This window comes from Aspergillus udagawae (genome assembly GCF_001078395.1).
Source record: "Aspergillus udagawae IFM 46973 DNA, scaffold_3, whole genome shotgun sequence".
NCBI classification, from domain to species: Eukaryota; Fungi; Ascomycota; class Eurotiomycetes; order Eurotiales; family Aspergillaceae; genus Aspergillus; species Aspergillus udagawae.
Window position 1 is genome coordinate 2,987,622 of NW_025091266.1, and position 23,173 is coordinate 3,010,794.

Sequence of the window (23,173 nt, forward strand, 5' to 3'; positions counted from 1 at the left end):
CAACTCTCCTGAAATCTTTCAAAGCCAGGCCATCTCCCCTGCTCCTCTAATGGTTAAGTGCCACTTCCCTCGATTCCTACCCCTTCCTTTCTTGAGCTGCAATCGCAAGCGTCTTTAGTACTCTTCGCAAATTACTCATTGTTTTCAGAAACGGCTGTCATATTATTGCTGAAGGCTCAGTAGCTTGACATTGTTCCCCTCACCAGTTCGTTCTCTTGTAATGAGGGCCAACAACTCATCTCGTGGGTTGAGCAGTCCCTGTTCGACGAACGACGGAATCTCGCCCAATGGATCCCCCGATACCAAGCTTACAGCCTTCTCACCCGAAGATGTACGATCTAAAGGTCGTCCTGAACCCGGTGTTGCTACCTCCCTCGGCGACGCCGGATTCCGCAGGCTGTACACAGTGTCAGTGCACTACGAAACGAATATACTTCTCTGTTAACAATGCTTAGGCACCCGTCCGATCCATTTCTGGTGCCTCTAAACACATCTAATCGCGTGCAGCTGTCCCCAACCGCAGCAAGCTTCACCCCTATTGGGCTAGCCGGCAGTGCTGCCAGTGATATCCAAGTTCGCGGCCGTTCGAATATCGGCTCCTTGAACGCTCAAGCCAGTGTTGAAATCCGCGGAGCCAGAAGCGGACCGGGGGAAGTATATGAGCAGGGCCTACCGAATTATGGGCCTATTGGTCGAGCTTCAATCGCTCAAAATGGCTGTCCAGGTGGCATTTTCGCCGGAAAATTTGACGACGACAAACGTAACCGAGCATTTGTTATCGAAAATGTTCCCGCTAGTCTTAATTTCATGTCTTTGGCTGGTTTCTTCAATGTAAGTTTCGAGATTAGCTGCTCATGTACTAGAATGCTAACTCTGCAAAAGCGCCGGGAGTTTGCAACTCTCAGAGGGCCAGTTCTTAATGAACTCAGCTCTTTGGGCAAAGTGTATGTTGCTTTTGCAGATAGTCGTGAGGCGAAGAAGGCAATCGAGAAGGTTCGCCTTCTTCGACCTGAATGGCGTGTTTTCCCACTTACTGCGAAGGAATATGTGCAGCATTCCGAGCCATCTCTTCTCCAGCAGACATCAGATTACGAAGGGCATTTGCTTGTGTCTGTGTACTACGACAGTCGAAACCCCACTTTCAACTCGCATACTGTAGCGCGCTCCCTACAAACACTTGCGACGACGTTTGGGGACCTCAAGGCATTCGATTTACTTCCCAGGGGACAGGACAATGTCAGCGAGTTCCACCTCGAGTTCTATAACACACGTGATGCTGATAATGCAATGGTGACACTAAATGGCACCACAGTCGATGTAAGTGAGACATTTTGTATGGTGTTGCTTTTCACATTCCGCGATTTCCCCACGGCCCGCTTAGTTTTATGGATGCGTCAGAGCAAATGCTGATGCATCATTTGATAAAGGATTGTATTATTGAGATTGCTCCGTTCAAGCCCGACGTTAGCGAGGACAGACCATTCAATGTTCTGCCGAGCCCATGTCCAGTGAAGGATGGAGGTTCACGCTATGGTACTTCATACCATAGAAGCTCGCCGCCTGCCCCAACACGCCCGTTCAGAATGCCTTATATGGAGCTTAGCCCCACTGGCCGCTCTACTGTGCCTTCAGGAGAGCACGCCGGTCTTATGGATTGGATGTCCAGAGCAGGAGAGGAAACCTTGCACTCTCCTCGGCGCGAGATCAGTCGTTATCCTGATGCCCGTGTTATTAGCCAGAATGCCGTTGATATCGAAAGGATTCGCCTTGGCTTAGATGTCAGAACAACTGTATGTATGATTGGTTTTGCTGTCATCATCTAGGGACTGACCTACTAAATTTCCAGATCATGCTCCGCAATATTCCGAATAAAATCGACCAAGTAAGTCCAACGCTTGTCAACGGAAGCGGCATGGCATCTGACATGCTTAGACTATGCTCAAGGCGATCGTTGACGAGACCAGCCACGGAAAGTACGATTTCATGTACTTGCGTATTGGTAAGGAGCACTCTTGGTTTAATTTCAAGATGAAGCTAACGCTCAGCCTTCTAGATTTTGCGAACAACTGCAAGTGAGTCAATTACTTTACCCATGCGCAGATCCTTGTTGACCTGATCATACTCACATTATTGCCAGCGTCGGATATGCTTTTATCAATTTCGAAGACGTAAGTCATATGGAACTGTTTGTCCCATATCCCTGTTCGAAAAATGGCTAACGAATTGCCAGCCTATTGATATAATCGATGTCAGGCCCCCTTGTCCCCTTCTTGCCACCATTTTACTGAATAAACAATAGTTTGTCAAAACGCGAGCTGGGCGTTCCTGGTACGAGAAGACCCTCCCCTCTCTGTTAACATACGCTGACAATCAATTAGGAACTGCTTTAACAGTGACAAAGTTGCGGAAGTATCGTATGCTAGTAGGTGCCGCCTGCTGAACAACGAGGCTGGGCATTCTGACACCTGGGAATACAGCGATTCAGGGCAAAGATTGCCTTATACAGAAATTCCGAAATAGTTCGGTCATGTTGGAACATCCATCATTTCGTCCAAAGGTCAGAGCGGCATAATCAACATGAGGCTAGGTAACACGAAAACTAATAACGAGTGTAGATTTTCCACACCGGTACTGGGCCTCTTGCGGGCACAGAAGACCGTTTTCCCGGACCGGACAATCCTTCAAAAATGCGTCGCAGCATCGAAAATGCTGAACACATTGGTGAGTTCATATATCTCTAGGACAATATGAGGGTTTGCTAACAAATCATGTCACCAGGATTGTTCGCACCACGTGTCGGACAGCAATATCGGGACGAACAACGTCGACGCCGTTCACAGTTCGATCGTGGGACTACCGCTGCTGAACGAGAGATTGTATATGTCCAGACAATTGCTTCACATCCCTTTGGTGTCAATAATAGCCTGAGAAGTGCTCCCTGCACTTATCCTACAACCATATGGTACGATCCGACGATCTCTGCACGCGGCCCAAGAACATCCTAGTGCAAATATCGCCCCAGAAAACAACCCTTCTCCGAACGTGCCTCCGGGCTCTGAAGTTCAGCAAAATAATTAATTGAAAGTGCGAGACAATACTTGCGAAAAAAAAATGTCGATTGGGACTGGACCTCGCTGGCGATGCAGGACCTTTCATGAACTCGTCTTACCCCACTAACCTCTTGTCCCCGAGTACAGCAGACACTCGGAGAGTGAGATGGCCGACTTGTCTGATTCACAGGAGAGAACCATTCAATGCCCTGGTTGGCACGCATATGGGTCTCAGTTTGAGTCCAATGTTGGGTTCATCTCCATTTGGAAGCCCATCTCTGTGAGATTTAGGTGTCTTTCCTCCTGGTGTCTATTCTGAAATAAATATCGAAATTATGTCTCCTCCTTTACTTTTCTTTTCTTTTCTCCATTTTTAGGAGAGATTGAAGTGGTCAATTCATGACTTAGATTTTTTCTTGATTTGTCTTCATTCGTAGACTGCCTCTATCTGAAAGCGCAGATATTTTTTGTAGCCGACCCGACCGCATTCAGTTGCTTGCATGAACGACATCAATATCTCCGCAAACCGTATGCGTGTGTTGCTCGACGTCGTCGATCAACTTCGTGACGAGAATACGATTTTCCCGCTTGGGGGGGTTGGTTGGTGGAGTAGTATTCCTTATCCAGCTAGCAGTACTTCGACTTTAGGAAAAAATAAAATAAAAAAGAAATACCAAGCCAGGCTACAAAGGGTATCGAACCACCACGTAGATTTCTCTTCATCATTATTCTATATTCTAATTAGTACCTTATTTCTTTCCTCCCCCACCCCCTCTCCACTTTTCTTTATCATGTATTTCTTTTCTCTTTCTTGCTTGCTTTCATTCTCTCTCTTTTGTTCTTTACCTGCGTCACGCCCTGGCATCATCTCATTCCTAATGAGAAGCTCTCACGCAATGGATTTGAAAAGCTTGTTATAATTTGTTCCGCACATGAGCTTTTTAGTTAACATTATTCTTCAAGATTCATGAGCAGCTCGTTGCCATCAGAGTACTTCAAAGAAGTAATGGATGTCAAAGAAATCATAGCTTTACATTCACTGCTTCATTTAGTTTTCCACCGCAATAAGAATCAGCACAGAAACACAAAATGGTGGAAGTGGTTGTCTATCTTGAAACGCATCACTCTGAAACTCACACTGTCGTTGGAGATCGGCGCATTCCATACTGTTGGCCTATATAAAGAGCATCTGGCTTTGCATGTCATTCCACATTGTTACTTGTAAGTCACGCTATCATACCCTATCACCCTGCCATTGCTTTCTCATACCTCGGCTCCATTAATTTTCAGTAGCTAAACATGTATCAGAGCTTTCTCGACGGTCATAGCCGATGGCCAGTTTTCTACAATAGGCACAGTACTGGTAGCTGCGCTTGCTCGTTTAACTAAAGCGACAGGAATAGACAAGGAGATGAACTCCTTGCATCGAAAGAAAATGCTATTTCGGCAGTCAACTTGCCTGAAGAATTTGCAACAGGAGGACGTTGGAGAAGTTGTTTCTCGGTTGAACGAGTCTTTTATTCCTGTTCTAGGCTCTCAGGTTGACAAGCAAAATGGTTTAGAAGAATCGAATGGCCACCAGAGGGAAGCAAGAGATACTGCGACTATCGCTGTGAAACCTTCTGGGCAGAGGAAGAGGAAGAAGAATGCCATCGACGATCTTTTCAATGGCGTCCTGTGATCATGCTGGCTGCCTAGAGTCACATATTATTCAACGATTTGCGGACCATCCAAATTCGGAATATATCAGTTAATAATGAAGTATGCCCAGTTTGTTTTCTCACAGCAAGTCGGGTAACGAAGAGCAAGTTAATGAAACGCATTATTGCCAGTTCAAAAATTGCGACACGTTCGCTGTAGCCGGTAAATTGATAAACAGATGGTTGAGAATAGTCCACGCCAATGTGTAGAGATACTTTGGTGAAAAGACTGTCCATATGAAAAGATGTGTCCTTAACATTGTACATGCCGCCATGACGGACATCAAAGACGTTGCAGCATGGAACGTTAGGAGGGTTCTGTGGCTGTATTTCTCCGCAAAGGTTGGGTTTGAGTAGAGAAGCCGAGCAGCGGATGCCCACCATATGGGCCCAGCCCAGTTGCTTATGAATGTCAAGATTCCCACCAACACCACACTATAACTGCCAATCCCGTTATATGCGTTGGAAAGATCGACGGAAGATATTGCATTCGAACCTCCAAATGCAAAAAATGTCATATGCTGTGAAAGCAAGGACGTAATGGTCACTTCAATAGCGCTCATTTCCAGAGAATCAAGAATTATAGCCTGAAGTCGAAACACCAAAAAGATCGGGATATTGACAGCTTTTGACTGTGTTATCAAGAAGAGGGTCAGGCATTCATGGAATATAGTGCCCAGCGGGATCACTAACGTTTGTCAGTAAACCCTCACGCGGTAGTAATTAGTCAACACTTGCCTCCTGTTAAAGAAGATCGTTTCTGTGTGACATTCATCGTACAGAACGATGTCACCACCAGTAGGGAAATTCCACAGAAGACAAGTCTTGCGGGTAGAATCAATGGCATCACTTCAAGAGTTTTCTGTATGGGTGATAAAAGGGACTCGTCAAGAAGCTCGGGTGAATCGGACAGCACGAAAACCAGCTTGAAAAAGAAGGCCGCTATTATCGTCAGTATAGCTGTGGAACGCCAGATATTACTCGGGGGTGAATTGAGACAAAGACGCATGCATGTATCGAAGTAAGTCAGTATAATCAACGCCCACAAGATATTCTGATGGCGGGGAAAGAAATTCCGCGCAATATCTGGCTCGGCAGCAAATTTCTGGCCTGTTTGATTCCAGCGTCTGAGAATCCGATAAGAGATGGCCAGCACAACTGTCATACATGTTGCAAATCGTGAGAACGAGAACTGAGGATCTTTCGAGCCATGCCATGGGCGGAGTGATTTTATGTGCAAATAGACAGTCCATGCCGTGACGACCCAATACCAAAATTGTTGCTCTTCCTCCACGTAGCTGCTGGCAAACATCATACCACCGTAGCTTATAATGCTGAACATGAGAAACGTCACAGCATTGCTGGACTTCGAGACCAAACCATATGCTGGGAAAAACGAGAGTAAAACAGCAAGAGCTGCGACAGTCAAGCCCAAATAAAGTCTTGTTGTATTGTATTTACTGGCAGTGCTGCTCATCACTTCCTGGGCAGAACCTAGAACCCTTAGCAGAGCCGATTCGACATCTGGCAGAGTTGTTCTGTTACGCTCCGGTCCGTGGACTAATTGTAGTGCTTGGGACCAGGCACACTGGACTTTGGCAGGACCTGTTGGCAATTGCTTGTCGCAGCCGTGAGGAGTAGTAGTTGCCTCGACATCTATATCGGGAAAGGTCCCCTTCATTGCGTTAAGCATCTGCTTGGCGTTTCGAAGCAGGAGATCAACTCTGTGAGCATCTAGAGCCAAGGGGCAACATGTCAGTTTTGAAATATGTCACAGACGAAAAGAAACTGACGACATTACCATTATCCCACATCATTAGAAACTCTGGTATGAAGATGCCCAGACTATTCAGCGGAATAGGTAAACCCAGAAGTCCCGCCAGAGTTGGCGTGATATCCATCTGCTCAACAGTCCGATAGTATTGCAAGTCGTTAAATGCTTCAACCGGACTGTCTTCAGGAGTTTTTTTAGTCTGAAACTTCGGTGAAATGAAAAGCAAAGCGGGTGAAGTTTCTCCCGGTGACGAGCCACCATGATTCCCGGCATCGTTCATCCCATGATCTCCGCATAGAACAAACAGGGTCGATTGAAGATGGTCCTGTTCCTCCATGGCGGCATAGATTAGAGCAACGATCGAGTCCATCTCTCGTTGTTTTGTCATCATATGTCGACTACGATATTAGGACACAACTCGGAGAGCGAAGTGAAAGTCGAATGTCTCACCTCTTAGGGCCAGCTTTGTGACCAATATGATCCAATCCCAAAAAGTGCATTATGAAGGCCGACCAATCGCGCTGTGATAGCTCCCGCGGGATATGGCGGGTAACATTGTGATCTACTTCAGTAAAATCCTGTAGGTGGCTATTAATTATTTGACCCATGTGTGACTCCTGTTGGCCCATTTGTTACGACTGACCGAAACGAAGAAACTCGTAGTCCCATCAGATCTATCAAAGACTCCTGGAAATAGCTTGATCCAAGTGTCATCCCCGTACATGACAAGCTGACCTCCCTGCGCCTTTAATTGCGCAAGCCATGTATCTTGATATGCGAGAGTAGAAGAGGTATCAGACTCTGCGATGTTCAATATCACGTCCAAGAAGGACGGCACGGAGCCAGTTGTCATAGCCTTGAGCCGTGGCATCGTGACCGTTGGAGAGCTGGCATGGGCCGTGAAAGGTAGAGCCGCTCCAGAACGGATTAGGCTGTTGATCTCGAAACGCCTCAGTCAGCAGCAGATTCCGTGGCAAAATCATTATGTGGCTTCTGGTTGACCTTTGGGTGAAAGAGAATCCGGAAGTCTTCGAGTAAACGAAATCACTAGCATAGAGGCTCAGCTAGGGATACAGAATTGAGCATTTAGATACAATTAGTCGTACCTGCGCAAAGCATCAATCACCATGAAAATCACTCTATCAAAGACTTTTGGTGCCACAGAGTCAATATTGATTTCATCAAATGTGGCCAGCCCTGGAAGCAAAGACTTGTAGGGGAAAAATCCGGATGAAAATATTGAAATGGCTACAACAATGAGTATATTGGCGATTAAAATTGCGCGGTTCTCCCATTTGAGAGCCATCTTGCAGGCTTCGATAACTTTTGACCCGAGCGCCAGGTAACTCAATAGAGTATTGAAACCTGTCGCATATCAACCGCGACTTGCTTAAGATTATCGAGGTCTCATAAGCTCCCAGGTTGTGTGAAGTCTCACAGAGCCTGTCAAAGGAGGTACAGTCTAAAATTATGGTCAACATGCTAACCAAGTATGGCATTCAAGCGGCAGAATAATTGATCACCTCCGCAACCTCCGCAACCTCCGCAACGTCAATATATCTTACTTTCTGATTACCGTTGTAAACTTTGATAAGAGACCTCCAGCATATCCTTTAAGTTTTTTTTGCGATTTAAAGCTGGACATATGAATTTGAAAGCCAGATTGTCCTAGGTGATGAATTGACTTTGTTGGGGGAAAGGAAGTGCGATTCGGGGAGGTTTTCAAATTCGGGCTTGTCAAAGTCAACATCCACACGCATTTAATTGATATTGGTCACTGCGGGCGATAACAGCAGAAGATAATACTGTGCTAAGATAATATTGTGCTATTTACAAAGCAATTGATCTCCACTTTCAAATATAGGACTTGTGTAAAAGGTGATTTTGTATGTAATCAACCGATTTGAGATCCTATGCTCCGTACCACTTATCTTAGGCATGTCACGGGGGCCCGGGGGGAACTACACCCTGGAGCACCGCCTCCTATATGGGGTTAGCATAGTGTGTATAGCCAACGGTCCAGCTGTGTAATAATAATTGCAGTTGCTGAATTATGACTTTAGAGAGGTATATGCATGCATTAAGCACACCACCTTGTAATGAAGATACCCAGAGTATGCACCATTAACACAGGTAAGTGGGAACTTGATAGCAGTAATAATAATAACGAATGGCCTTAAGCCAAAAATAATAATCCACGATGGTTTGATATAAGGCACCTGTTCCTTCTAGTACCTCTGTATGCTAACTCAAAAAGTCCCAGTCTGGGGTTATCGCCTAGGAATGGTTGTGCTTGATATTTTTTTGTGCCGTAAAAGCTCCCACATGTTTGACGCAGTGGAGCTGGAAAAATAAAGTACCGTTTGCAAGCTAAAACTCCCAACGCCGCTTTTCAGATGTCATTTGTCTGCTTTCGAGATCTGTTTAATCACTTTCTTTGAGATCCCTTCCTTGTTTTCGAAGAATGCGGGTGGAAGACAATGGACGAACGGGCCTTCTTGCGTTTTTGAACACGTCCTGACTTCTGAGAGCGACCTTGGGTGTGCTTAACGGACATTGTGTCGACGTCCATGTCTAAAGGGAAACGGCATCAGCAATGTGATTTCTTCGCCAGATTTGGTCTTCTAGGGATGAGGAGAAGGAGAAGGAGAGGCTCACCTTCATTTATTACTGATGGTTTGCTTTCTGTAGATTTGCCTTGGCTACCTGTAAAGCGGGAATGAGACTGTTAGTTGTAGAACGAACATGCAGTTGATCTATATTGAGCACTGAGTGTGGGAGTAACGAACCAGCACCTGTATGATCCAATTCCATACTTGAAGTTTTGTGTTCTCTGATTATCGGCTGAGAGGCCAGCTCTTTTAACTTTGCAGACAGCCTCTCTGTCCGCGCATCAACAGCAGGCCCAAAGACCGTGGCCCGCAGCTTCGCCCTGTTGCGCTTGGAAACGCTGGCTCGAACACTCTTTGCCATGATTTTTGTTTCGAGTAAGATTTAGCAGATCCTTAGCAGTTGTGAGAAAATGATGGAAGACGGGGGTATCAGAAAGGTGGTGAACAATGGAGGAAAGGTTGAAGTCGCGATATGGGTACAAGATAATTTTTTCCGAACTTCACTCTAGTCTCGTTCTGGGCCATCTTATGTCATCACTTCGGAAACCTTAACTGGGTATTCGCTCTGTCGCACCTCAGATGCGACAGGAGTTTCAGTTACAAATGTATACAGCTTCCTTTTGTTTTTCTTTTTTCCTTTCCTTTTGTTTCTTCTACTACTCATCCGATCTCCCTGCCGAGAATCGAAATTGTCAATAAGATAAGAGTTGAAATGTTTTTCAATAGAGCTGACAATTTAAGCGCATTCGCCTCTAACCACACATCTTGAGTTAATTTATACCCTGCCATTCGCACTCGTCATATCAGCTCGGAATCATGGCCTCTACCGTTCACTCGTCTGAGCTCCAGAGCGTTGTTGCTTTGGTAAAGACACTTACGAATGCACAGCTTAAAGATATCTTGAGGAGTGAGGGGCTCGCTGTTTCTGGTGTTAAAGCTTCACTACAAATCCGGATAATTGACTGTTCGTTCTTCCTTTATTTGCCGTCTTGCTTTCATTTCAATTGGTGCTCAAGAACACTGAGACTGGCTACAACTATGTTGACTCAATTATCTAGATATTGAGAGACTCAACCAAGGAGGACATACGGAGCGTTATGATACTCTAAGGAGATTCATTTATGCTACCGCACATCGCGCGATGCCTGGGCCGTCAATGACACAACAACCTCTCCCAAGTCAGCCATATCACGCATCACCTAATACCCAGTCAATACAAACACAGCATAGACCAACGCCATTAACTATACCAATGTCATCGCATGGATTCACGCCCGGTAACCTGTGCACGCTTCATTTCTCTATGATCGTTGCTCATATGTTTTCAGGCCGCATTACTTTCAAAGACAGCCCATTCTACACAATCTTGGAGCAGCTTACTCCTACTGTAGAGTGCAAAAGTGAGCATTGATTCAATCAGCTGAGACCAACCACCAGTCAAGTCTAACTTTTTAAGTACGCGAGCAAACCAGGGACAATGTCGAGCTGAAAGTCGTCCTCACCCCAACTGTAGCTTCAAGATTGCAAACTGATCCCAATCTTCGGGTAATGGTTTATTGCGCTGCGGACAGTGGCCTCAATCAATACACCAAGTCCGATATTGCTTTCCCTCACCAAGTTGAGCTCAAAGCAAATTTGGACGAGGTCAAGGCTAACCTGAAAGGCCTCAAGAATAAGCCTGGTACAACGAGGCCCGCGGATGTGACGAATTATATTCGCAAAAAGCCAGGGTATCCCAATCATATTGTTATGACTTACGCGCTTACGCAAAAGGCAAGCCGTCCCTTTCAGCCCCGCACATGCTCATTCCATTCCGTCGTGTCAATGTCCATTATGTATTCTTCCTGACTATCTTGTAGAGATTTTTCGTTCTTGTGAACCTAGTCCAGCGCCATCCCATTGAGGACCTTGTCTTGGAATTGAAGAGGAGGAAAACGATCACAAAAGAGCAAGTATTACGAGAGAGTATGGACCCGTCTATCCCCCTTATGCATGAATTTCTCTAATGGTTTGCAGTGAAGAATAGAGCGGAGGATTCTGACATCGTTGCCACCTCTACTGTCATGTCCTTGAAGTGTCCTCTTTCCACGCTGCGAATCGAGGTCCCTTGTCGCACTGTCGTCTGCACGCATAACCAGTGCTTTGATGCATCGTCGTTCTTGCAGTTACAGGAACAAGCGCCCACATGGTTGTGTCCGGTTTGTTCCAAGGCCACCAGCTATGAGTCATTGCAAGTTGATCAGTAAGTCGCGCGAATTCGCAACTGTCACGTAAAATACACTAACTATGAAGATATGTTGATGATATACTCAATTCCACATCGCCGGATGTGGAACAGGTCATTATTGAACCGGACGGGAAGTGGTCGAGTCCAAAGGAAGACGAGTCCAAAGGTGCTGGGGGCGTCACTCCGGCGACAGAGGACGAGGACGAGCTGATCGAGATCAAAGAACCTGGAATTGTGCATGTGAAGCAGGAGTCACTCTCAGCCTCAGGCCTCTCCCTAGAGCGGACACCGGCTCAATCCCGGGAGCCGTCAGCGACATCATCTGCAGCTCGTCTGTCCACTAACAAACGCTCGGCAGCCCAAGTGATCGATCTGACTGGTAGTGATGATGATGGCGATCTTTCCCCAGTCAGACCAGCTAAGCGTCTGGCATCAAATGCTCCCCACCGGGCTTATGCTCGACCAGCGTTTCGTAACTCGTTTAGCAGCGGTTTTGTAAACGGGGGAAATTTCTCCTTTACGAACCAGACTAATTCGGAGTCCCCTAGCCATATTGGTGGTTTTGATGCGTGATGACATCTAGCGAGGCATATTTGCATGTGGGTATGGCGCAATTTGGTTCAGGCGTTATTGCTGGGCATAGGCTCGTTAGGCGAGTTTCGATGAGGATGAGCAACATTAGACGTGGTCCAGAGAACCATGTTAATCGGTGAGGTAAACAATAGCTCACTACTATTAAATTTGGCTCGTCTCCCACATTCTTAACGCCCTCATGGCTCTGAACATGTTCATTGGAATTGCAGATGCTACAGATGATCCAGTCTGCGTGTAGATATCATTAAAGATTTGTGGTAAGATGAATTTGTCAGTGTAGTAGGGTGAAGTTGATAGTTCTTGAGTTATTTGAGAGTTGTTGTGTTGTAATCACAGAAGTTGGGCGGCAGAACTTAGGGATAAGTGTATGTCAAGGAGATCTGAACTCCAAGCATTACCCTTATCCAAAGCTCCAAACCACGTTGCGGAGTTCTGAGTCCACCTCCGCAAATACTCACGATCACGGATATGGACAACGAAGTTTATCTGAGCTGAAGTTTAACGTTATCCTACGATTTTCAGATTGGGAATAACGTATTGTATATCTCGCAGACAATTTCCACACGAACTCATCGAGATGTCGTTTGATGCATCTGTCTCATCTATCAATAGCTCTGATCCACATGCTCGCTTCCTGAGTACTTCATGCCTAGACTTTCTTCTGATAGAGCTCGTTCCCATGGCCGAACGCTTAGCGAGGGAATTGGCACTCAATGACAAAGCTTCAGATGATGACGAAATCAGGGAGTCGACATTCTTTCGACTAGAGTCTATAGGCTACAGAGTTGGCCAAGGACTTGCGGAACGGTAAGCCAGCGACACATTCTGTCTAGTACTCGAGAGATGGAACATGTGTTCGGATGAACATAAAGGCAGAGGGGATCGCCCTGAACGGGGCTTGACTGAACGCAAATGCAGCTGACATATATCTTTCGCATCTTCTTGCTGGGCAGATTTTCTCGCGATCGCCCTCGTTTCACAGACAATCTCGACGTTATCAAATTTTTGTGCAAGGATCTGTGGACGATTCTTTTCAGGAAACAAGTGGATAATTTAAAAACAAATCACCGGGTTAGTACACGGAAGCGACTTTAGACCAAACTTGTGCGCTTGAGTCTTCACGGATAGAAGCTGATAGTGGGATATCCTATGTTTCAGGGTGTCTACGTCCTCACAGATAACTCGTTTCGACCTTTTGCAAGAATGAGCACGGCTTCTCGAAGCGAGGCGACTGCTATGGCACAAGTGGTGGGCAAGACCCCAATTCCTACCTTCATCGTCATTCTGACATTTGGACATGACCCCAGTTTCTCTGGTTTCCATGCGGCGTCATTCGTGGTGCTTTATCGAACATGGGCATTGCCACCACTGTACAAGCTGAAACGTCTGAGCTTCCCGGGGCAACGTTCCAAATCAAAACGGTTCAGCCAAGGCCCTGAACGTTTGGGACGGAGAAATTGCCTAGAAGTCACCAGTATGAAATAACAACAAAGACCCCTCTTGTCTCTGTCCCGATGGCTGGCTCAATTATCTTTTACATTGCAACAGGCTTCACATTAAAAAACAAAGAGAAAAGGATTTATTCGTTTTCTGCATGCATGTCTCTAGGGCCCTGCAATTCAAGAACCTAATGATCAGCCCCACGGCGACCTCCTCATCCGTCTTCATCAACCTTATAATTTAAAGCCTATCTTTCCGGGATAGCTTTGATTAGCGACGTCCTTTTCAATTCTCATGAGTTCTTCAGGGAAGGGAAAATGCCACCGACAAGTGCTCTTCAGGGAAGGCAACGGTGCGGCTGGCCAATAGGGGTGAGCTTGTTTGACGGGGATAGGCGCGTTTACTTTGGGGTATTCTTGACGAATTCGATGCCCTTTTCGATGTTGCCCTTAAGGCCCTTGGTGCAAGCCTCGAGGAGCTTCTTTTCCTGCTCGGTGACGCCCTGGAGAATGTTGATGGCTTTCTCCGCGCCATTACTCTATTTTTGCATTTAGCATATACTATATGAGAAACGGTTTGTGCTCAAGACGTGGAAACACTTACTCCGAGTTCGACAAGGGTCGAGAAGAACTCAACACCGGTCTCGTTTGCGATTTCCTCACCACCAGCGACGCCTCGCAAGTAAATGAAAGTGGGTTCGACAATGCCTGACTGGCCCTGCGAAGCCCTGATAACCCTTTCGGCAAATCTACCTGGAATTAGCAGAGAGACAAGTTCAAGCTCTGGAGAAAGTGGCAGACCTGAAGCCAGCATAAGCCATGGATAGAGTGGCGGAGCCGGCGCCATCTTTAGCCTTGACTACCTCATCTCCGCCGAACTGGACACCTACGGACGAGTCAGTCGCCACTTGCAAATACGTGTAGATATAGTGCAGACACTCACGGTTCACGAGAGCGTCATACTTGTCTGCGGGAATATTCAAAGCTGGGGAAGCCTTGCTGAAGAGGGGAACGATGGTCTCCCCAGAGTGCCCGCCAACAACCGGGATTTGGACCTTGGATGGATCCTTCTGGCCGGAATATTCTTGAGTGAAGGTCTCTGCACGGACAACATCCAGAGTGGTGACTCCAAAGAGGCGTTTGGGGTCGAAGACACCGTGTTTCTTGAGGACCTCAGCGGCGATTGGGACGGTGGAGTTTACAGGATTCGAGATGATGAGTACAAAAGCCTTGGGGCAATGCTGTGCGATTCCCGTCACCAAGTCGCGGACGATACCAGCATTCACCTTGAAAAGATCGTCACGACTCATGCCAGGCTTGCCTGTTGGGAAGGATTTGAGTCAGAAGAAGAGCAGCAGTTGGTTTTTTATTTCTGGCGAGTCGGAGTACGAACGAGGGATTCCAGCAGGAATGACAACAACATCAGTGCCAGTCAATGCATTCTTCAGACCATCGTCTTTGGGAAGGTAACCGGAGATTTTCTGCAAGTGCGAGTCAGCACCGAGGATTTGAGTCACTTGAGCTGATGGGTCTAGGAAGTTGTCACATACAGCGACGGAAGAGATGTGCGACAGATCCGTAGCGACGCCGGGGGTGTTGACGACATCGTAGAGAGCAAGCTCATCAACCAGAGGGCATGCCTTCAACAGAAGAGATAGAGGCTAAAGACGCGACGAGAATGAATATCAGTACGTGACTGAGACAAGCGGTGACACAGAAGTCAGAGTTTACATACCTGGCCAATGCCACCAGAGGCTCCGAGAACAGCTATATGGATGAATTAGTAGGATAACTCTTTCGGTGGCTTCTGGAGGAAGTCAATAAGATGCTTACCCGCCTTGACCATGATGAGAGACTAGAGCTTATGCTTGGTAGCTGTTGATTAAGAGCAAGAAAGCAACGTATCTGTATCGCGTGTGAGTAAGACGGACTGACAGAATTGGACCAACGCAAGATGGGGAAATGTTGATGGGAGGACAACGACAGAGGGTGAAAGAAAGCACTTGAGGTTGAGCGGGGGTGGAGCAGGAGGGATAGAGGGAGCTACGGAGGGGCATGCAGGAGGACTGTAGGGAGGGGTAACGGTAAACCAAACGGGAACAAACAACGCGCCATATTTGGGTTTTGGAAGGAGATGAACGAGGAAGGCACAAACAACCGTGGGGATAGTAGAAACATGAGCTATATTCTGGTTGATAGATCGCACTGGACCTACATTTCTTGAGGAATTGATGATGACCTGACAATTTCTTTAGAGATAGCAAGACAACAGCCACAACTTCTCTGTACAATCATAACAATAATGGCAATTAACTAGTTCTTATAGATACAGGAACATGGCGTCGGCCAAGTATGTAAGCCAGGTATGGTACCCATCACTACTGTCTCGGGTAGGTAAGGAAATGATGTATCTATGTCCAACCGTTATTCAGTCCTTATTAAGATAATTATTAACATTATAGCTCTATTGCTCTCATACAGACCTGCGTTGCGGCGGGGTAGACGGACATCGGAGATCACATGGAGAGCTCCCAGTCCGATGTTTGGGTATCTAAGTACAGAGTAATCATTGATCTTACCGAAAACTTCCTACCTAAAGACACCTAATTACCTAAGGAAGATCAACCGCGAACTTATCTCATCCATCGGTATTAACTAACCGCTACCTATACTCTTGTCATCTTTATGGTAGGCTTATAAAGAAACGGACGTGGGAGAACCTTTCCGCGTCATCTTTCAGTTCCGCCCTGCTGAGACTGTTTACTTAGTCTATAGAGCACCGGAAGTACATATCTATATCCTACATGTAGTTCACAATGTACCTATATCCATGTTCCCGACGGTACTGTCATGATCCAGGCCGAGAAAATTTCTCTTGTCTTGTGGTCTATAAACGTACGTCAGAGTCGACTCAATCCAATCCGAAGCGCCCCAGATTCCGGCAATTTTCGTGTCATCACCGAGGAACCTACCGAATTTGTGAGTTGATTCCATTGATCCATCATGAACTCGGGAAAAGGCGGGTGTTGAGTGTTAGACGCAGCAAAAGCTGAAAGCTCCAAGCTTTGTCCCAACAGGTTCTAGAATACCCGTTTCGGCCCGACAAGCGGCTGCAGTCGTTCAAAATCCGGAACATGTGCTAACTGCAGTAATGACCATGTTGTAGGAAATCAGAGAAAATTAGGCGAGCTAAAATTACGAAACATCTCTCCTATGGCCCCGCGAACCTAATCTGGACCCAATCAATTTGCACGGCATTTAATTCTCGTTTTCTTTTTTATGGTGCTGAGATTGCTGATGGCCTCGGAAGGACAATACCCAATAACGATATTGCTAAATTACAGGGACGCTTTCGCCCTTGACCAGCACGGCTCTATTTCAGTCGACGCGCCCGTTCCTTAACCTCTTGTCTTCGGCGTTTTCGTTGCTCTGAGGTTCGTATTTACTCCGACTTCTGCTCCGCAGCCTTTCTGGCCTGAGTGCCTCTGAGCTTCTTGGGGGGAGTGTCCTTCTTGGGCTTCTGGGAGCGACGGATGGCGCTCACACGAGCAACGGCGTCTTCACGGAGGTCGGCGCGGTAGCCGTTCTTGGCGGTCTTGCTTGCTACAGCCTTGTAGATCCTGCGCCATAGAACAATGTCCCTGATTAGCAAAATCGGTCTGATACAATGCCATCCGGCAATCGGTGAGAAATAGTTGTTCTGCTTACTTGCGGGTGGCAGCGTTAGGGCCCCAGCTGACGCTGACCACGTTCTTTGCGGGCTGCTGAGGGTTGCCAGGCTTCTTGGTGATGACAACAACACCGCCGTTCTCAGTAGCCTGCACACCGACCGCCTGTTCATGAGAGTTCAGATATGATTCCTCTTTATTATTGAAAGTCTGCAAGTTGATGATGTATGAAGTACCTTAGTGTTGGCATAGCCAGCATACTATACAAAGTGTTGAAGTCAGCGTTTCTATTGCCGTTGAAAGCATAACGAATTTTCAGGATCCTACCTTGAAAGATTGCTTGTTTTGCAGGTTCAGGGGATCGCGGGAGAACTGGGAGCCACCACCGGTCCTCCGCTTGACCAGAAAAGCATTCTGGCTGCCTGTTCAGAGCATATGAATCAGTAAGCTTAAGGAGCTGAACGGACAGTAAAGACAGAGCAAAAGACACAGAAAACTCCGCTACTCCGGAGTAGAAAGGTTAGGCATCGGCAAAAACAGAATAAACGTACGGGTGATCTGCCAGACAAGGTCGCTGGAAACGTTTGTTCTTTCGGCGGCCATTGTGAAATGTCTCTTTCAAGCTGGTTGAATGGGAACAGATCGAACTCGACGCGAGGCTGGTATACTTAATTTGCCTGGGTTCATTATTGTGCGCGCCCATGCCAAGAACAGCAGCCAACAACCTCGCTAAGGCGACCGTTTTAGGAATAGTCTGACCATCAAGGTTAAGTCATGAGGAAGAGCCCCAAAGAAGCGCACCTTCCCCTCCTCCCCACACAGGTCAGGCTGCTTCCAATCATATCTTGGTGTCGATGAGCTACCTTATCCGTACCTTACGTGCTAGCCAAGGTTCTACGAACCTGCCTATCTCAGCTTGATATTGATCCGGCTTCAACACTGTTGGACACGATATTTTGAGTGCCAACTATATTTGACCATCTTTCTGTTCAGATGCTTACTTTGTAGCTGGTTGTGGCAGTATCCTGCCCAGCCAGCATCACACGTTACTGGCTTCTACCTGAATGAATCCTTGAGGAGTTTGCCACACATCACGAATCCCGTCTGCCTTCCCGCCAGTATTCCGGTACATCCGCAGTAGGAAGTCATATTAACTAACATAGCAACATCAATGTTTACTCGCTGAAGTCCGTGTAATTGCATATACGCGGTCACTATGGCATACTATACTCTTTATCTCCTCACCTTTGCTGTCGTGATTTGTGGGACCGGTACGTCTGATCCACAAGCTGTATATCTTGGTTGTAACCAATCTGACGCCCGTTGGCAGCGCTTTATCTCACCCGGTCCCGGTGGTTGCCCTTAATCCCAGTCCCGGATCATCTTTATACTCGCCTTCCCTCCAGCTTTACGGGTGATCTGGAGGCGGGCCTTTCCTCATCACAGTTCGATATATCGTCCAACATCGCAGATGGCGACACAAGAGCCGGCTTAGACAACAAAGCAAAACGCGAGGTGCAGAAGATCATGAAGACGCAGAATGTTAATTTCGATGAAGCTCGACGCATCTACACACAACGACGGTTTGCTACCCACAATATCGGTCCTGACGGTCGCCCAAGGGACCCCAAGTTCGTGTCATTCTCTTAACCACTGCTCCTGCTCCAATTCCTAATTCTCTATACGCTGTTCCTGTCGCCCATCGTTTGTGCTCCCATTTGGAAATTTGCCCTTTCGAGGCACCAGTTGCTCTTCTTCGCTGACCCAGCTTTCTTTTGCCCTTTCTCTCATTTCCTTACGTTCATCATGCGTGTCCTTTGTTCCGAAGTCCTTCCAATTTTGCGAACACGCAGAAGGAAACAGCTATAAAGGAATTATTTGATGCAATCGAATGACACTTCTTCTATCGTAATCAGAATATGTGGCCATCTTCATAGTTTGGTCTGTATAGCTAGATGCCAAGACCGCATCAGAGTATGAGCAGTTCACTTGCCAAGTCTCATGTGAATCAAGCACAATCGCAATATATACCCATCCGTGAATGATATCTCTTTGGGTAGTAACATGCTGCCTCACCACAAGACTAATGGGAGAAAAATAAACCCGATCAATCAAGTAATTTCCACCAAACTTTTACCTCATTATCAACGGATTAGTTAGCTCAATAGTGTTCCTGAAGAACAAACTGATCTGCCATGTAGTGGCGGGCTTTAATACCAAAGCTAGGGAATCACCTGAACTACATGCTCTCGTCGGCTCGTAACGCGGCGAAACTGTGGGAAAATACCATTTTCGTCAAAAGTGATGCATGAGAGATATATTTCTGCATCAATGCACGTTTAAAGGGCGAATACAAACGACCCAAAGCTCAGCGGCCGCCGCCATAACCAGGCTGCTGGAAGCCCGGTGGTAATGGTGGAGGGTTGGGGGTTCCTGATGGAGGACCGAACCCCGGTGGCACGAACCCCGGTGGCGGTGCTGGCTGCTGTGGGAAGGGTGGCTGTTGACCAGCAGTATTGAAACCAGGGGGGAGAAACGTCTGAGGGCCACCGTAACCAGCTTGCGAGGGCGGAGGTCTTGCCGGCAAACCGGGAGGTGGGTTTGCCAAGGGAGCGGTAGGAGGGAGTTGTCGATTAGCTTGCGGCGGAGGTACGTTCTGAAAGCCCAAGTTAGGCGGCGGTACGCCTCTTCCCGTTGCTAATTCCGGCGGAGCGGCGCTCAACGCTTGTGTGCCGTCTCCATTAGCCATCCCAGTGGCCGCCATAGGAGTGCCTGGGTTGGTGAATTGCGGAGGCAGCGGCTGGGTTGGCGGACGAACATTATGCTTGCGAGCCTGCGCAGCCAGCATTCGTTCTGCCTGATCACCGTGCCGTTCGCCTTTGCCGTCTTTTTTATAGGCGTACTGCACGGAAACTTGTTTGTTCATTAGATATTGCCCGTTCATGTTGGCAATAGCAGCATCTGAGGACTCGAAGTCGGCAAATGATACGAATCCATAGCCCTTGGAAAGGTTGTTATCATCGCGGGCAACCTACAGTTTGTTAGCTTGTCGCAGAAGAGGATAAATCCTTTATTAGGTGGGCATTTATGGTAGCCTTACCTTTGGAATATTGACGAGCGTTCCGAAGCGACTGAACGTGTCATAGAGGACCTGCTCCGTGACCAAAGGATCTAGGTTTCCAACGAAGAGCTCTGCTCCAATTTCCACGGCTTTTTGTTTATCGGCAGATGCCTTGTTGACTCGTATTGGTTTCCCATAAAGACGAATCCCGTTCATTATTCGCGAAGCATATTCAGCATCCTCCTCGCTTATGAATTCCACAAAGCCGTAACCCTGGTGTGACTGCGTCACTCGATCTTTGGGAAGGTGAACATTAACGATGCGCCCAGCCTGCAGCATCAGCTCCCATACCAGGCTATCGCTAACCCGTTCATCGAGGTTACCAATGTAAACGGTGGCCTCCTTATCTTGCTCCCTAGGAATTTAAGAACCTTCTGGTCAATCTTTTGGTTTGCATTGTAGTGTTGTTTCATAAGTAAAAAGCGGTTACTCACCAATGCCTCGCGCCGGACATGTTGCCGACTCTCAATTTAAGGTATCTGACCGTTGTCTTGGAATCAAATCCTCGTTGAGGGATAGTAAAAGATAGAGGACACTCTGGACAAAAATGATGTGTGTCAGACGTGACAATGGTTGTAAGTCCAGACACGAGCAGAACGTGTTGGATGTGGTTTGGACGAACGGGTATCTTGCGGACTTTGGGGGTAGCTTTTTTTTGCCTTGGAAAGTTCCCGGAAAACTCTTGAGCTTCACCTGCTCATCTCTTAACTCCGCCCAAGCAGTCCGCATACATAAACTTCCTGCGCCGTCTCTACTCGCCTTTCTCGGCTCCAAATTCTGAGTATTGATATAATTCTTTCCCGTTCATTCACCGAAATGGTTCAATTTTCCGAGGAAACTAAGGTTGGATCTTCCGTTAATGGAAATGTTCTTCGCCTATATGTCCCCTGCTAACCAGACGTTTTGATCTCCAGGAGCGAATCTCCAAGGTCATTGACGTCTCCAGAGTCGCTATCCACTAGTAATACTCCCTTTCAGCGAGGTTCTCTCATTCTGGCTACAGTATTGACGGTTCTTTTCACACAGTGGCTATCTGCCTCTGATCATCTATCTGGGTATGCAACTCGCCCCTCAGATCTTAATCATATCAGAAATGCTCACGACGAGAAATAGGCTACACATACAGCGAACCCAGACCCTCGCTCTTCAAGTAATACCTCAGCGAAATCTTAACTCCTTCGATTTCAGGCAGCTGATCCTCCCTACAGGTTGTTTTCGCCCCTCGCTTAAAGAAGACGATGACAGGAATGGGGGATTATGAAATTTGGTTTTCAGACTGGAGTGGCATTCTCATTATCATCCTCGGCACCTGTTTCTCTCCCGGACACAAAGACCAAGAGGAGGTAATGGAGATCTCGAGCCCTCTTTCATACTTCTTGTCGATGTTTTGGAGATCACATTGACACTCATGTATTTCTAAAGTTGTTTCATGTTTGCGAACTGTTCTGCGCTTTTAATAGACTGATGAGTTTCTTCCTCGAGAAATGCTGTGCCGTCCTAACATTTATTTGGGCAAACGAATACAAATTGGCTCATCCTCGCAGGAATGCGGTTTATTTATCGAGAAAGATTTGTATGTGTATAAAGCGTTGTCGAATCGGACAGCCCTTCGTTCACGTGTAGAATATCATTTAACGGCCATCGCCTCAACCTGAACAATTGCGCGGAGTTAAAAATCGCCTCGCCGGATTGCTGCGCTTATTGCCGAGAAGCAAGAAAAGCAAGATCCGCAAGTTTGCGCAAAAACTCTCATGCACGCCGTTTGTGAAAATTGGTTCTCCCGAAAGTCCGTTCACGCGCTCCCAAAAGATTCTGGAGTCACACACGAGTTTCATGACTATTAAGGATGGCCTGTCGTCATCCTTTGTGGAGACCATAGCAGGATTTACAGCGGGAATAGTCTCTACGCTCTGCCTCCATCCGCTAGATTTATTAAAGACAAGGCTACAGGGTACGTGACTCGATGCGTATACTACTTTCCGAATAGGTGGGAGGACATCTTCATGGAGCTTACGCATGCGCAAAATGAGACTTAGTCGACCGATCCTCGCCTTCTCAACTTGGTGGATCGCTCCGTGTCATCCGTGATATTGCTCGCCGTGAGGGCGGAATCACCGCATTCTACCGAGGGTTAACACCTAACATCATCGGCAATTCTACAAGCTGGGGGCTGTACTTTCTTTGCTATGGGAAGACCAAAGATCTGATGCGGAGGCTGCGCGGCTCTCGAGTGCCGGAGCTCACCTCGACTGACTACTTTGTCGCATCAGGACTGGCAGGTATGGTCTTTGGCCCATCTGCGCATTAGACTCCCATGCTCACGAAATCACATTCGCTAATTGCACTATATTTGCTTTAGGTCTTGCCACATCAGTTTTGACGAATCCTATATGGGTGATCAAAACCCGCATGTTATCCACCGGTTCCAACACCCCCGGAGCCTATGCGTCTTTCACCACCGGCGTAGCACAGATCTATCGCTCAGAGGGTATTCCTGGCTTCTACCGGGGTCTTTTACCCGCTTTATTCGGAGTCAGTCATGGAGCTCTTCAGTTCATGGCGTATGAAAAGTTGAAAGTGTATCGTACAAGGATGAGTTCGACTTCGCGTACCAGTGGCGATAGCATAGGTTCAGGGGCAACACCGGCACGACAATTGGGGAACTTCGATTTCTTTCTCACCTCAAGCCTTTCAAAGATCTTCGCAGGCTGTGTCACCTATCCATACCAAGTGCTGAGATCTCGTTTGCAGACATATGACGCCCACCTTGTGTATCGTGGTGTTGGTGATGCAATGGCGCAGATTTGGGCTCAAGAAGGTTTTGCTGGTTTCTACAAGGGCTTGGGCCCGAACATCCTCCGAGTGCTACCAAGCACATGGGTGACCTTTCTGGTATATGAGAATACCAAGTCTTGCCTAGTTTAAGATCACGTCAGTAGAGGCCGCTATTCACTTGGCAGTGCTCATATTATTAGCAAAGTTCGAGTT

General features: G+C 47.1%; 10 protein-coding genes across 10 annotated transcripts; 5 read left to right on the plus strand and 5 right to left on the minus strand.

The window, feature by feature from the left end:
* Positions 1-220: 220 nt before the first annotated feature.
* Aud_004878 (putative meiosis protein MEI2) lies at positions 221-3,005 on the plus strand (the record flags this gene model as incomplete). Its single annotated transcript, XM_043289814.1, has 14 exons — positions 221-408; positions 456-831; positions 883-1,317; positions 1,428-1,790; positions 1,847-1,882; positions 1,933-1,999; positions 2,054-2,072; positions 2,138-2,168; positions 2,231-2,248; positions 2,300-2,328; positions 2,379-2,422; positions 2,478-2,557; positions 2,616-2,721; positions 2,779-3,005. The coding sequence occupies 14 exons, from the start codon at positions 221-223 to the stop codon at positions 3,003-3,005; spliced, it is 2,019 nt and encodes a 672-aa protein (XP_043145749.1).
* A 2,472-nt stretch (positions 3,006-5,477) lies between these two features.
* las21 (mannose-ethanolamine phosphotransferase LAS21) lies at positions 5,478-7,395 on the minus strand (the record flags this gene model as incomplete). Its single annotated transcript, XM_043289815.1, has 4 exons — positions 5,478-6,484; positions 6,552-6,922; positions 6,975-7,102; positions 7,168-7,395. 4 exons carry the CDS (start codon positions 7,393-7,395, stop codon positions 5,478-5,480), a joined length of 1,734 nt encoding a protein of 577 aa, XP_043145750.1.
* Positions 7,396-8,952: 1,557 nt separating this feature from the next.
* Positions 8,953-9,497, minus strand: Aud_004880 (DUF2423 domain-containing protein; the record flags this gene model as incomplete). Its single annotated transcript, XM_043289816.1, has 3 exons — positions 8,953-9,098; positions 9,183-9,230; positions 9,314-9,497. 3 exons carry the CDS (start codon positions 9,495-9,497, stop codon positions 8,953-8,955), a joined length of 378 nt encoding a protein of 125 aa, XP_043145751.1.
* A 455-nt stretch (positions 9,498-9,952) lies between these two features.
* On the plus strand, positions 9,953-11,936 carry Aud_004881 (SUMO ligase siz1; the record flags this gene model as incomplete). Its single annotated transcript, XM_043289817.1, has 7 exons — positions 9,953-10,100; positions 10,195-10,413; positions 10,465-10,536; positions 10,593-10,909; positions 10,996-11,101; positions 11,153-11,378; positions 11,429-11,936. 7 exons carry the CDS (start codon positions 9,953-9,955, stop codon positions 11,934-11,936), a joined length of 1,596 nt encoding a protein of 531 aa, XP_043145752.1.
* Positions 11,937-12,636: 700 nt separating this feature from the next.
* Aud_004882 (trafficking protein particle complex subunit) lies at positions 12,637-13,396 on the plus strand (the record flags this gene model as incomplete). The annotated part of the gene is made up of 4 exons (XM_043289818.1): positions 12,637-12,764; positions 12,911-13,028; positions 13,116-13,205; positions 13,265-13,396. 4 exons carry the CDS (start codon positions 12,637-12,639, stop codon positions 13,394-13,396), a joined length of 468 nt encoding a protein of 155 aa, XP_043145753.1.
* Positions 13,397-13,797: 401 nt separating this feature from the next.
* On the minus strand, positions 13,798-15,242 carry Aud_004883 (malate dehydrogenase; the record flags this gene model as incomplete). Its single annotated transcript, XM_043289819.1, has 8 exons — positions 13,798-13,935; positions 14,001-14,145; positions 14,198-14,282; positions 14,340-14,717; positions 14,790-14,877; positions 14,947-15,057; positions 15,132-15,163; positions 15,230-15,242. 8 exons carry the CDS (start codon positions 15,240-15,242, stop codon positions 13,798-13,800), a joined length of 990 nt encoding a protein of 329 aa, XP_043145754.1.
* A 1,596-nt stretch (positions 15,243-16,838) lies between these two features.
* Aud_004884 (60S ribosomal protein L28) lies at positions 16,839-17,667 on the minus strand (the record flags this gene model as incomplete). Its single annotated transcript, XM_043289820.1, has 5 exons — positions 16,839-17,016; positions 17,105-17,229; positions 17,301-17,324; positions 17,392-17,486; positions 17,616-17,667. The coding sequence occupies 5 exons, from the start codon at positions 17,665-17,667 to the stop codon at positions 16,839-16,841; spliced, it is 474 nt and encodes a 157-aa protein (XP_043145755.1).
* Positions 17,668-18,280: 613 nt separating this feature from the next.
* On the plus strand, positions 18,281-18,714 carry Aud_004885 (DUF2015 domain-containing protein; the record flags this gene model as incomplete). The annotated part of the gene is made up of 2 exons (XM_043289821.1): positions 18,281-18,335; positions 18,395-18,714. 2 exons carry the CDS (start codon positions 18,281-18,283, stop codon positions 18,712-18,714), a joined length of 375 nt encoding a protein of 124 aa, XP_043145756.1.
* Positions 18,715-19,432: 718 nt separating this feature from the next.
* On the minus strand, positions 19,433-20,639 carry Aud_004886 (U2 snRNP complex subunit HSH49; the record flags this gene model as incomplete). The annotated part of the gene is made up of 3 exons (XM_043289822.1): positions 19,433-20,095; positions 20,165-20,540; positions 20,620-20,639. 3 exons carry the CDS (start codon positions 20,637-20,639, stop codon positions 19,433-19,435), a joined length of 1,059 nt encoding a protein of 352 aa, XP_043145757.1.
* A 1,379-nt stretch (positions 20,640-22,018) lies between these two features.
* On the plus strand, positions 22,019-23,110 carry Aud_004887 (putative mitochondrial folate carrier protein Flx1; the record flags this gene model as incomplete). The annotated part of the gene is made up of 3 exons (XM_043289823.1): positions 22,019-22,136; positions 22,222-22,464; positions 22,545-23,110. 3 exons carry the CDS (start codon positions 22,019-22,021, stop codon positions 23,108-23,110), a joined length of 927 nt encoding a protein of 308 aa, XP_043145758.1.
* Between the last annotated feature and the right edge of the window lie 63 nt (positions 23,111-23,173).